The 10,460-nt window shown below is 35.0% G+C and overlaps 2 protein-coding genes across 2 annotated transcripts; one reads left to right on the top strand and one right to left on the bottom strand.

The window, feature by feature from the left end:
- Window positions 1–2,644: 2,644 nt before the first annotated feature.
- Window positions 2,645–4,620, bottom strand: LOC110422836 (uncharacterized). The gene is made up of 4 exons (XM_089784618.1): window positions 4,134–4,620; window positions 3,577–3,856; window positions 3,332–3,478; window positions 2,645–3,150 (listed from the first exon to the last, which is right to left on the bottom strand). Exons 1-4 carry the CDS (start codon window positions 4,340–4,342, stop codon window positions 2,800–2,802), a joined length of 987 nt encoding a protein of 328 aa, XP_089640744.1. The 5' UTR covers window positions 4,343–4,620; the 3' UTR covers window positions 2,645–2,799.
- Window positions 4,621–6,264: 1,644 nt separating this feature from the next.
- On the top strand, window positions 6,265–9,760 carry LOC110422870 (ribosomal protein L29 family protein). The gene is made up of 3 exons (XM_021436888.2): window positions 6,265–6,459; window positions 8,061–8,218; window positions 9,313–9,760. Exons 1-3 carry the CDS (start codon window positions 6,300–6,302, stop codon window positions 9,418–9,420), a joined length of 426 nt encoding a protein of 141 aa, XP_021292563.1. The 5' UTR covers window positions 6,265–6,299; the 3' UTR covers window positions 9,421–9,760.
- The last annotated feature ends 700 nt before the right edge of the window (window positions 9,761–10,460 follow it).

The raw sequence follows: 10,460 nt of genomic DNA, 5'->3' as shown, positions 1-10,460 counted from the left end.
AAACAAAACTAGGTAAGATGTTGAAATTTGAATTCAATGCCTGCAATTATCAAGGTTTTTACCCTCAACATCAAATAGAGATATAAGTTTTGATACAATATTCAAATAAACTTTTAAACTATTCAAGTAAATTTAAATAATTTTTTATTTAGATCAAATAATCTTTTATTATTAATAATTAATAAAAATATAATTTATTATTTTATATCTACATGATATTGATATGAAAAATAAAAAATATCATACTATCATATTATTATTTTAAATTAGCATGTCATATAATATCAATTTTTTTTAAAAAAAATATAATATTAATTATGATATGTCAATATGTCATATCATAATTAATTATATTATTTTAATATATTAGATCAATATAAAATAATAAATAATATTTTGACTAAGTCAATTATTAATCATAAATATTTATTTAACTAAAAATAAAAAATATAAAAATTTATTAGATTCAAAATAAAAAATACCAAAACTCAATTAAACATAATAAAAATATAAAAATTTATTCAAATTTTTTTTTTGTATATTATACCTATATATTTTTGTCGTTTTTTTGTTAAATCTGTAGGTTACTTTAAGATGCTTTTTGGGTCGTTAAATGTTTTATTCTGTTATTTTCATGATGATTAAGACAGAAAATTTATTTGGATATAATGGAAAGAGTAATTATCATTTTACGCTAATGCAAGTCAAAATGTTGAAAATTGAATTCAGTGCCCTCAATTATCAGGTTCTCTTGCCTTTTGCAAGACTCAACTTCGAATGGACACGTGTTTTCGTTACGTCTGCCAGTTATTATAAAATATTTCTTCTCTTGCTAAATGTTTTTCCTCTTCTCTTTTTTGACTAAGATAAAAATTTAATTTAGATATAAGGGGGTTAGTACAAAGCCAAAACTCATATTTCGAGATTGAATCATGCAAAGAACACTGACCAATTGGGTACAATTATATAAAGAAAATGTCAATTAGTTTCATTGACAAAGTAAAATTGAAGGACCATTGTTTAACTTTTTCACTAGAATATTGTTGAAGGTGAAGAAAAAAAAGGCGCACACAGCATCTTGAAATCAGGAATTGCAGGTGATATGATACACCGACATGAGTTAGCAATGATGATGATATTGGAGAATAGCTGGACATGGTTGATTGGACCATGGACAAGTTTGTCAATACTTGGAAAGCCAAGTAAAGGAAAGAGAAAACAAAGATAGCTCTGGGGTTTAAATTATTGAAGAGGGGAGTAGCTGGTCAAGCTTTGTCTTCTTCTTGGGTATGCGGAATCATCTAGCATTCAATAATAGATAATAACAATCTCCATCAATCAAGCTTTGCTTTTGGGCAAATGGAGGCAAATGGAGAGATCAGATTGGTGGTAGCTTCAAAGTGTTTGTCCCAAATCACCCAACGTTAATTGAATGAAATAAGAATAAGGATCTCATGAAGGCCCAAAAACTACATAGTATAAGGGATAATGATGGGGGATTTGAGGGAGGAAAAAAGAGTGATTAGGGGTAATGATGATGAAGGTATTAGGGAGAAAGAAAACAAGAGACAGAACGTGGAGGTTGCTTTCAGGTCCTTAAGGGTACCCCAAACTTTGGTCATAGAGGGACCACTTCTTGGGGAAATTCTCTGACCTTTATTGAATATTGGGAATATGGCTGTTTTCTCTGTCTTGCTTTACCTTTATTTTTCTCATCCATAAAGGGACTTTTTAAGCTTTTGGGTATTTTTGCTATTAGCTTTATGATGGGTGAGGATTATTTTATGGAAGGTTGGTGAGTTCTTTATTTCCTCTTTCTTCTTTTCTCACTCAAAAATGCGAATGCTGATTGGACTAGACTGGACTCAAGTGGCTGGTTGCTCCATCTCTTTCACACAGGACGTGCCTTTATGAGGGCTACAGGCCCATCTTTAAGGGCCGAAAGGTAAACAACAAAAAAAAATTAATAGTTAAAGAAAATTTTATATATAATTTAATTCTCAATTATGTATAAAATTAAATAAAATTTATAAGATATTGAACGTATTAAAAAAAAATATATTAATAGTAATAATGATGCAATATATATATAATTAAAAAATTATAGAAAGAGTCTCGCTTACTCTTTCTGTATAAGAATAAAAGAAAAAATAATTTTTTAAATTCAAATAAATTATTTTTTTTATGTGTTTTATACGAAATGTATAGTTTTTTTATAAAGTTCTTCTCTTACTTTTTATGTGTTTTTTGAATTGTTAATTAACCTATTGAGTTATTAGATTAAATTGTTGATATATAATATGATACGATAGATTATTGGGTTGAACTGTTAATATATAATATGTTATGATAAGTTTATATTTATATTAAGACTTTGTGAGATTAGGTCAGTAAACTTATTTTTATTTTTTTTACATTTGATTAGTGAGTAAGAACTTATATGACAACTAATAATATCCTGATAAACTCTAATTTTATCAAAAGGTTGAAGTCATGTATAGTAAATGAAAATTTTTTAAAATTTTTGAAAAAATGTAATTTGATGATAGAATCATTTTATTATTTTATTAATTATTTAATAAAAAATTATTAAAAATATATACAATATATAAAAAATTTTAAAAATTTTGGGTGGCCATGGGACGCTGCGCCCCTGAAAGCAATCCAAGCATAACCAAATATTATCCATGCACAAATCTTAGCAACTCTAGGGGCTTGAGGGGTATTCATCGAGCCAGGGTACACTGTTTCCAATATTTCCAGTACGACTGTATCTTATGACAATATGTTAGTATTATCTTATGCCACTATAAATTCAATTCCTGGAGGTATCTTTGATTGCAGCTCCATAGCCTGCTGCTTAGCAGATTTGTAATCCCATGATTCTCTAAACCTAGACTCTTTTCTGCTGTCAAGGTAACATGGCGGGCATGGATCAATCATTAACTTCTCAAGCAGCGGAGCATTCTCAAGCAAGTGGAAAACCATCTCCATTACGGCTGGAACCCTGACAAACCCATACAGTTCCACAACTTTAAAGCTTGGATGAGGATTTTCCAATGAGATCTTCGATAGCTCCCTGGCTGAGCAATTTGAGCAGATCGTTGTCTGTGATGACTCCCTGGATGGCCAATCTAAGCAGAACATAATCTGTGACATAAAACAAAGGCAGACGTAGATATAGGTTCCAAATAGAAGCAAAACACAAGACATTTTGAAAGAATTCTTGCTGCAGACACTTTGACAATGTTAAAAAGCAGGGGAGATGGGGGATACGTGAACTCAGAAACACCCAAAGCAAAGGCAAGGGCACAGGCATAAGAAAATTTACCTTGAGCGTAAATGTATGTAAGAAAGGAGCCGCTGTTAGCAGTAAAGTGAAAGAAGGGAAAGATTGGGAAACACATGTAATTCCGCTCTCCAATTCCAAATGCTTGAGATTACTCAGTGTGGGAATGTTCTTAAGGAACGGCCAAGCCTGGGAAAAAATCCCATTTTGAGAAGTCTAGAACAGTGCAAAAGCAATTTTCAGAGGATAAACCAAATGGGCACATGCAGATTAAGTATAACACTTACTTTAGCTTCGGACACATCGAAACTAAGAGACTCCAACTGTGAGAGATCGATTTGGAGCTGCGAAAGGTGATAAATTTGAGATAAATAGTTTCCTCCAACTAATAGCTCCAGGAGATGGGGTAGATTCAAAGCAATAGGGACACCATATCTCCCATTGTAAAACAATGACACGAGATTGACAGCATAAATTTCAACCTTCTTCAGGAAATGGCAGTTTCTTAGCTCCAAGCATTTCAGGTTTACCGATGCATCAGAAGCTATAAACCTCAAGCGATGGACACTGAGTTAAAAAGTAGTCAAGAACCTGGTCGCTCGCATCCACGTTTTTTAAAAGTAAGGATGTAAGACAAGTGAAGCTTGAAGCACATGGCAAATGCAAAGGGAAGGAGTAGCTCCCATCATTGCGAGAAGGTAAGATGGCTCTAAGGAAGGGTTCGCGCCCACCTAAGTCTCCGGCTCCAGGGAAGTCTCCGCCTCTGCGTAGGACTCCGTCTCCGAGGAAGCGTCTGGCTCTAAGGAGTCCTCCAAGGAAGTGTCCGGCTCTAAGTACTTATCTGGTTCTAAATAAGTCCAACTCAAGACTTTGAGCTCTTTTATCAATGGCGAAGCTGATCCAATTATCAACATCCGAGATACAGTTCACATCAGAATGAATTCTTAAACCCTTTATAGTTGGAACTCGAAGTGATTGCAGAATTCCGTTTACCCAAGTCCTAAAGTTAAGCCTTTCAGCATCAATCTCTCCTCCCAAAATAGAAGGAGACATCACATTTACTTTAGCGGATGCATCAAAGCCCAGAAAGCCTCTAAAATGCGTCCAAGAAAGTCTCCATTTGCTTGAAAGGATGCGTCCAAGAAAGTCTCCATGGTCAAGCGAGATAGAATATCTGCCATGACTTCTTTTGGCAATGAAGTGATACGATCGACCTTGGCATCGGTTTCTTCTATTTCTGGTTCAGGGTTACCCTGCAAGCAAAAGGGAAGGAACACAATCTTTCTCAGGTTTCATACTTGACATTGCCATGGCTATGTACTCGTCAAATTCAGAACAGGTAAGATCAATTTCAAACTTCATGTGTTGAATTTCATATTCACGAATTTTAAACCAAAACATGTGAAGTTGGAAAAAAATTAAAATCCAAAAATACAAATTTAAATATAAAGATAAATAATTGGGATTAGGAACACAATACATGCAAGCAAATAATCAGGTAAGGCTAAGACTAACAAAAAGCATTACAGCATTAATTAAGACCAAAAAGAATAAAGTTGATATACATATACAGCTTACCGTTGTACTTAGGATTGCCATCCTCTTTTCCATCTTGTTCAAACCAACAATTTTAGGAAAAGAAAGCTGCTCTGATCGTACACAGATAGAACCTCGGGCTGCAACCTCCTCAATTTTCTCCTATAAATGCAAAGGCATTATCAACTTATGATATTCAAAGCATAATTAACAGCAAAATCATGTGAAAAGCATTATATCCTTTTTTCTAAGTCTTTTTTTTTTACCAATGCCATACTATAAGGATGAAATGTATGTACCTTTCAAATCATTAAAACCCGAACAAAAAAAATTGTCTAGCACATAGCAGGATTTCACACTTCTAGAGCTGGATTTCCGACTTCTTTGAATTAAAAGTAAGGTGTCAGAAAAGGTTTATTCAAATCATGAAAAATCAGATAGATTATGCATACCCTTAGGTAGTGATTTGTAGCTTTAACCATAGCAATATCTGTTTCCTATAACATAAGAAATTTTAGCAACCCAAATTCTGAATGAACTTCTAAAGAACAAATTCAACTGAAAATCTTGATGTATTAATCTTGTTTCTAATTTTTTTTTTCTTTCAGGTGCATTTTTCAAATTCGTGTTCACCACACACTGTGCAGTAGCTATTGTTATCATCTTCAAGTTGGTACCTGAGACAAAGGGCCATACCTTGGAAGAGATTCAGGCTTTTATAGGAAAACCTGATGATGCTTGCATGCTATAGGAATATGTAGAATGTTTGTCTTGGTTTTATGTCTAGAGTTTTATTAGAAAATAACACTTGTTACAGATTGTCCTTTCCTAAGGATCAATATGAAGTTTCACCAAGATAAACATTTGATTAGTCTGCAAACTGATCATAACACTTATTTGCACAATTTTGCACTAGACTAAAGAAAGATGGTAGACAATAGAGATCATCAACTCAAAATTTTCATAAATAACATGATAACCAGCCATTTAAATAAGTAAGGAAAGATACCTTGGATTCAGTACTCTCTTCTATTTCGGGTTCAGAGTTACCCTGCATGCAAAAGTAGAAGGAACACAACCCTTCTCATCGACCCAGTGATGTTAAATTCGTATTCTTTAAACCAAAAGATGTGAAATTGAAAACAAAACTAAAATCCAAATGCTCTGCCTCTCATCCTTCACAGATGGGGATAGAATTGGAAAACTCAAGCAGACAACTGCAAACCTCCTCAACTTTAGCATATTTTCTTTCCTTTTTATAAGCTTTTCCCCTACGACGTGATCATATTCATGCAACTGACTGCATGGAACTAATTAAAGAAATGGCAAAAGTAAGGGTCCGGCCCATCATACCTCTCTTTGATAGGCCTGGGCTCTTAAGCCCCATCGCATATGTCTGACTCTCTGGCAAGAAACGCCCCAAATTCTTTATTACTCACAAGAATTCTTAGCAAAATCAAATCAAATTTTAACCATGTTTCTGTCGAGGTTTGTTGGGAGGACAGCTCTCTTGGCAGCTGCTAAGTCAGGCAGCTCAGCTACTGCTGCTGCTGCTGCGGCCGCAACGGGTCCTAATCCTCTTGAGCAGTTCTTTGAGGCTGATAGAAGCCCTGATGACGAAAAGCCTGTCTACGGTACAATCCCTGTATACTTCTTCATTTTCATTCTATTGACCGTGGGTTTTCTTTGCTTTTTCCATTCTAGTTTTTTTTTTTTTTTCCAAATTCCTGTTAAAATATTTGCTGTTTCTATTGGTGGTGTTGTTATTTACTTTGACTTAAAAAGGAAGGCCGTAGTCCTAAATTGTTAATTGAAGAGGGAAAGTATAGCTTAGGAGTGTTGAAGTCAATTAAGTAATGGAACAAGCAGTTTACATGTTTTAATCTTTGGTGTTGAGTATGAATTCTTAGTATAATGTGAGCATTGTTTCCATCGGGAGAGAGAGAGCAGTGTGTATGCTTCCTCATGTGAAGCTGCAATTTTGATTTATGATACTCCTTAACATAAGACTAGACGTCTACATGCCTTTGCAGTCATCTTACCCCCTGTATTCCTGAAAAATGAAAATTGGCAATTAGCTGGTCAGTTTATAAAATTGTTTCAAATTTCAATGACAACATTTCACTTGTGTTTCTTCCATTCATAGCGGCAATCCTGGGACCTAGAGTTCATAATTCATAATGAAGCAAAAGCCATCAGAAATGATTGAACATGTCATTGAAACTGATACAATCTTTGAACTTCTTGAAAGTTTGAAGCTGCGGATTACTACACATTCATGCTTGTTTATCTCACTGACTTTGTGCAATTGATGAGTTGTTAAATGAACTTTAATGGCCAATGTTTCCCAAAGTTGAAGTTAGGGGTCAGATACAGTGCTTTTTAAATTGCTCATTGTAAAACAATTTGTAAAGGTTTTATTGAATGTTAGATATCATTCATTAACACAAAAAAGGATAACTATTGAGATACTGGCTGCCTGCTAAAAAATGCTTATAACATTGACCTTATAAAAAAAACTCAACTTTCTTTGTTTTTGACCTTATGAAGTCAAATAATGCAGTCTATCCGTTTGAAGTTGTTGGATAATTGGTGTTTTGGTACATCTTGCAATTTTGGGATCAATGTGATATTTTTATTGGAGTTCAGTGTCTAGTACTCTTGAGGATCTGCTGATAAATGTTATTTTGGATAGGCTGGATTGCCAATCACTGCAATAAGATTCTTACAAGCATAGCTGTTTATTGACTGGAAATGCAGTTTCCTCAAGAAACACGCCTGATTTTCAATATTTTTTTTATGATTGGCTTGATCCTAAAGCAATTCCTTTTTTAGAATCCATTAGCTAATAAGGCATGTAACAACTGTTGAACTCTTAGATGAAGGATGTACTGATCTTGTGGCATTTTGTTTCGTTTTGTGTTTTTTTCTCTTAGACAGTTGCACTCTTATATAGACCTGCATTAGAGGCCATTTTTTACATAAAGTAACTAATAATGTGTAAATTTCTATGCCTAATTCTGCTCACGGTAGTAATGATATTCTATAGAAAGGAGCATATAATTTATTTTAATTTTTTAGATGACTTTTTTCCTGAACCCCTCTGCCTACCCCAAGAAGGGCAGGCCTGAAATTCAAGATCTAAGCTGACCCACCTAGCTACTGTGGTAGTTCAAGTTAAAGTTCATGTTCTGATTTGTCCAATTTTTTCTCCTTAAAATTTTATTTCTGTCAGGTCGAAGTTGGAAAGCTTCTGAGCTGCGTCTAAAGTCTTGGGATGATCTCCATAAACTATGGTATGTTCTGTTGAAAGAGAAAAACATGTTGATGACTCAACGGCAGATGCTTCATGCCCAGAATCTACGATTTCCTAATCCAGAACGCATTCCCAAGGTATAATCCTGTTGCTTTTGCTTGTCATTGACATACCTGTTTTAGCAAATGGATGGATGTTATTGACGTCTAATAAATGTTACTGACTGCATCACAACAAACAAAGTTGATGGGTTCTCTGGATGGTTGGTCAAGGGTGGCAGAAGGCAAATCATTCTTTCCGTTCACTTCTTGCTTCTAATGGTTTATGTGGCCAGCTTTGGGAAAGAATAGAATTCCTTCCCCATGATTGATGTGTTCATTTATATGCAAGTTCTGCTCTTGCAGAGATCCTTAACATCATTCAAATTTCTGTCTGCCCTTTGTAAGATCTGGTGGACTTTAAACACTTGTATACCAAGGTTCTTCCTTACTTAAATGCTGCTGAAAATGTTAGGAGAAGGTTTTTGAGCCTTATAAGAGAGCCAGTGTAGGCTATGTTAACCACTTTACCCTACAATATCTGAATTCTGGGTTGACTTGTATCAAGCAAACTACTTGAAATTTCTTAATCAGAAATCTATCAGTATCAAATGCTCCCTTGAGGGTAGACCTACTCTAAAGAAGTCTTTAGTGCATCAACTCATTTTATGAGAAATATGTGGAGGAGAAGAATTTTAAGAACTGGCTTGGCCCGTGGACTTCTTAATGGCCTTGGGTTTACGAGGTTTTCGAGCCCTGATATTAGACAGTTAACTGTTATTAATATCATGAGCAAAAATGTCATAGTACATTACTTTTTTGTGCTTTGGACTCTTTGAATTGGTAGTTTGAAGCTAAAGTGCCTGGAGAGAGGCCTTTCTCCTGTTATTACTCGACATCTATTTGATTAGCAGTGCCGATGGTTTTTTGTATTTTATTGTCAGTTGGGGGGTGGATCTGACTGAGGAAGACTTGGAAAATTCATCAATGCTTATTGCTGACTTTAACTTGGAAGCTTCAGATTACTACTCATAATGTTTTCTGTGCATTTTCAATTTTAATACTCTCACTTGCTAATACTAATATTTTGAGTGCTATCTTTTGTGCTTCAAGTTCCAGATTGTTTATTTTATCTTTCAGGAAGCACATTTTGCTAACTAGAGTTTTTGTTTTTTACTGGTTGTAAAATTTAGGTAAGGAAGTCAATGTGCCGTATCAAGCAAGTACTTACTGAAAGAGCAATTGAAGACCCAGATCCCAGGAGGTCTGCAGAGATGAGGAGGATGATAAATGCTCTGTGATATTGTACTAACCTGTGGCACTCTGTTTCTGAAGACTTTCTATTGTTTTGTTGATTTTTCCATATGTTGGACTGCATCCTTCCATTATTGCATCAGAACATCTTAAAATAGCCACCTCTTTATGAACATTACTAGTGTTTGTTTCTGTAGTGGATGGCACAAATTCAATAGGGTAGGGGATTATTCATCAACAACATAACTATCACCTCTCATGTCTTTTGGATTAGTAGAACATGAGCACAGGTTGTCTGTAGCTGTGAGGACTCTGAAAGCTCCCTCTTTCCATCTTATTTCCCTTTTGTTACTCTCATTTCTCACTAGAAATCTTTCTAATGTTGAATATCTGAGTTTCACAGCCATTGTTGAGTTTGTTAGGTCAATCCTCCAGAATCCTCATCTCCCCAGACTTTAAAATATGAATTTTTGCTGCCTATTTGTCACCTGAACAGAAATTTGGGGGGCAGATCAGAAGTTTCTGTAGGCAAGCAGTATTATCAATGTGATATATATATATATGGTTCTCCAAGCTCTCTCAAGCTAGCTTTGACTGCATTAATTACCATAAAAAGGCACACAAAACAACGGTAACAAGAAATTACTACAAGAATTGTATATGAGAAAATCTCTGGGGAATACCCTCTGAACTCTGAACACTTTCCAAGGATTTTGGATAATCTGCTAATGGTAAAGTTAGATGATTGACATAGCTTTCAATGCACCAGGGCAATACCCAAATGACAAGAGAAAAGCCCTTTTTATCCGTTTGTGTGGATGATCGTGACAGATAACAAAGTCCAAGCTGGTTTCCTATTTCGCCAGGTGGCTATCCATATGCGTCAGTGCAGGATAGATCTATCCACCGCAATGATCCAGACTGCTCATGGTGCACACTTGTGTTTTAAACATACTCAGCCTCAGGCCTTGTCATTTTCACTACCATCGCAGCCATTGACGTTTTCCTTATCTGTGCTTTTTCCTATCTTCCGTCCTTGTGATCTTCATTGTCAAAGACCAACAATCAAGTTCGCAACCTCCGACCC

This window comes from Theobroma umbraticum, unplaced genomic scaffold (assembly GCF_002168275.2).
Source record: "Theobroma umbraticum cultivar Fairchild unplaced genomic scaffold, ASM216827v3 scaffold_146.0, whole genome shotgun sequence".
NCBI classification, from domain to species: Eukaryota; Viridiplantae; Streptophyta; class Magnoliopsida; order Malvales; family Malvaceae; genus Theobroma; species Theobroma umbraticum.
Note: the sequence above shows the minus strand (reverse complement) of the source record. Positions and strands in the feature narration are given on the sequence as shown.

Coding starts and splice junctions, on each gene's coding strand:
- LOC110422836 (XM_089784618.1), bottom strand. CDS start 4,342: ATGTCTCCTTCTATTTTGGGAGGAGAGATTGATGCTGAAAGGCTTAAC. Junction 3,857..4,133: donor GAGTTGGACTTATTTAGAAC/CAGATAAGTACT, acceptor TTTTTAACTCAG/TGTCCATCGCTTGAGGTTTA. Junction 3,151..3,331: donor TACATACATTTACGCTCAAG/GTAAATTTTCTT, acceptor TTTATGTCACAG/ATTATGTTCTGCTTAGATTG.
- LOC110422870 (XM_021436888.2), top strand. CDS start 6,300: ATGTTTCTGTCGAGGTTTGTTGGGAGGACAGCTCTCTTGGCAGCTGCT. Junction 6,460..8,060: donor TGACGAAAAGCCTGTCTACG/GTACAATCCCTG, acceptor TATTTCTGTCAG/GTCGAAGTTGGAAAGCTTCT. Junction 8,219..9,312: donor ATCCAGAACGCATTCCCAAG/GTATAATCCTGT, acceptor TGTAAAATTTAG/GTAAGGAAGTCAATGTGCCG.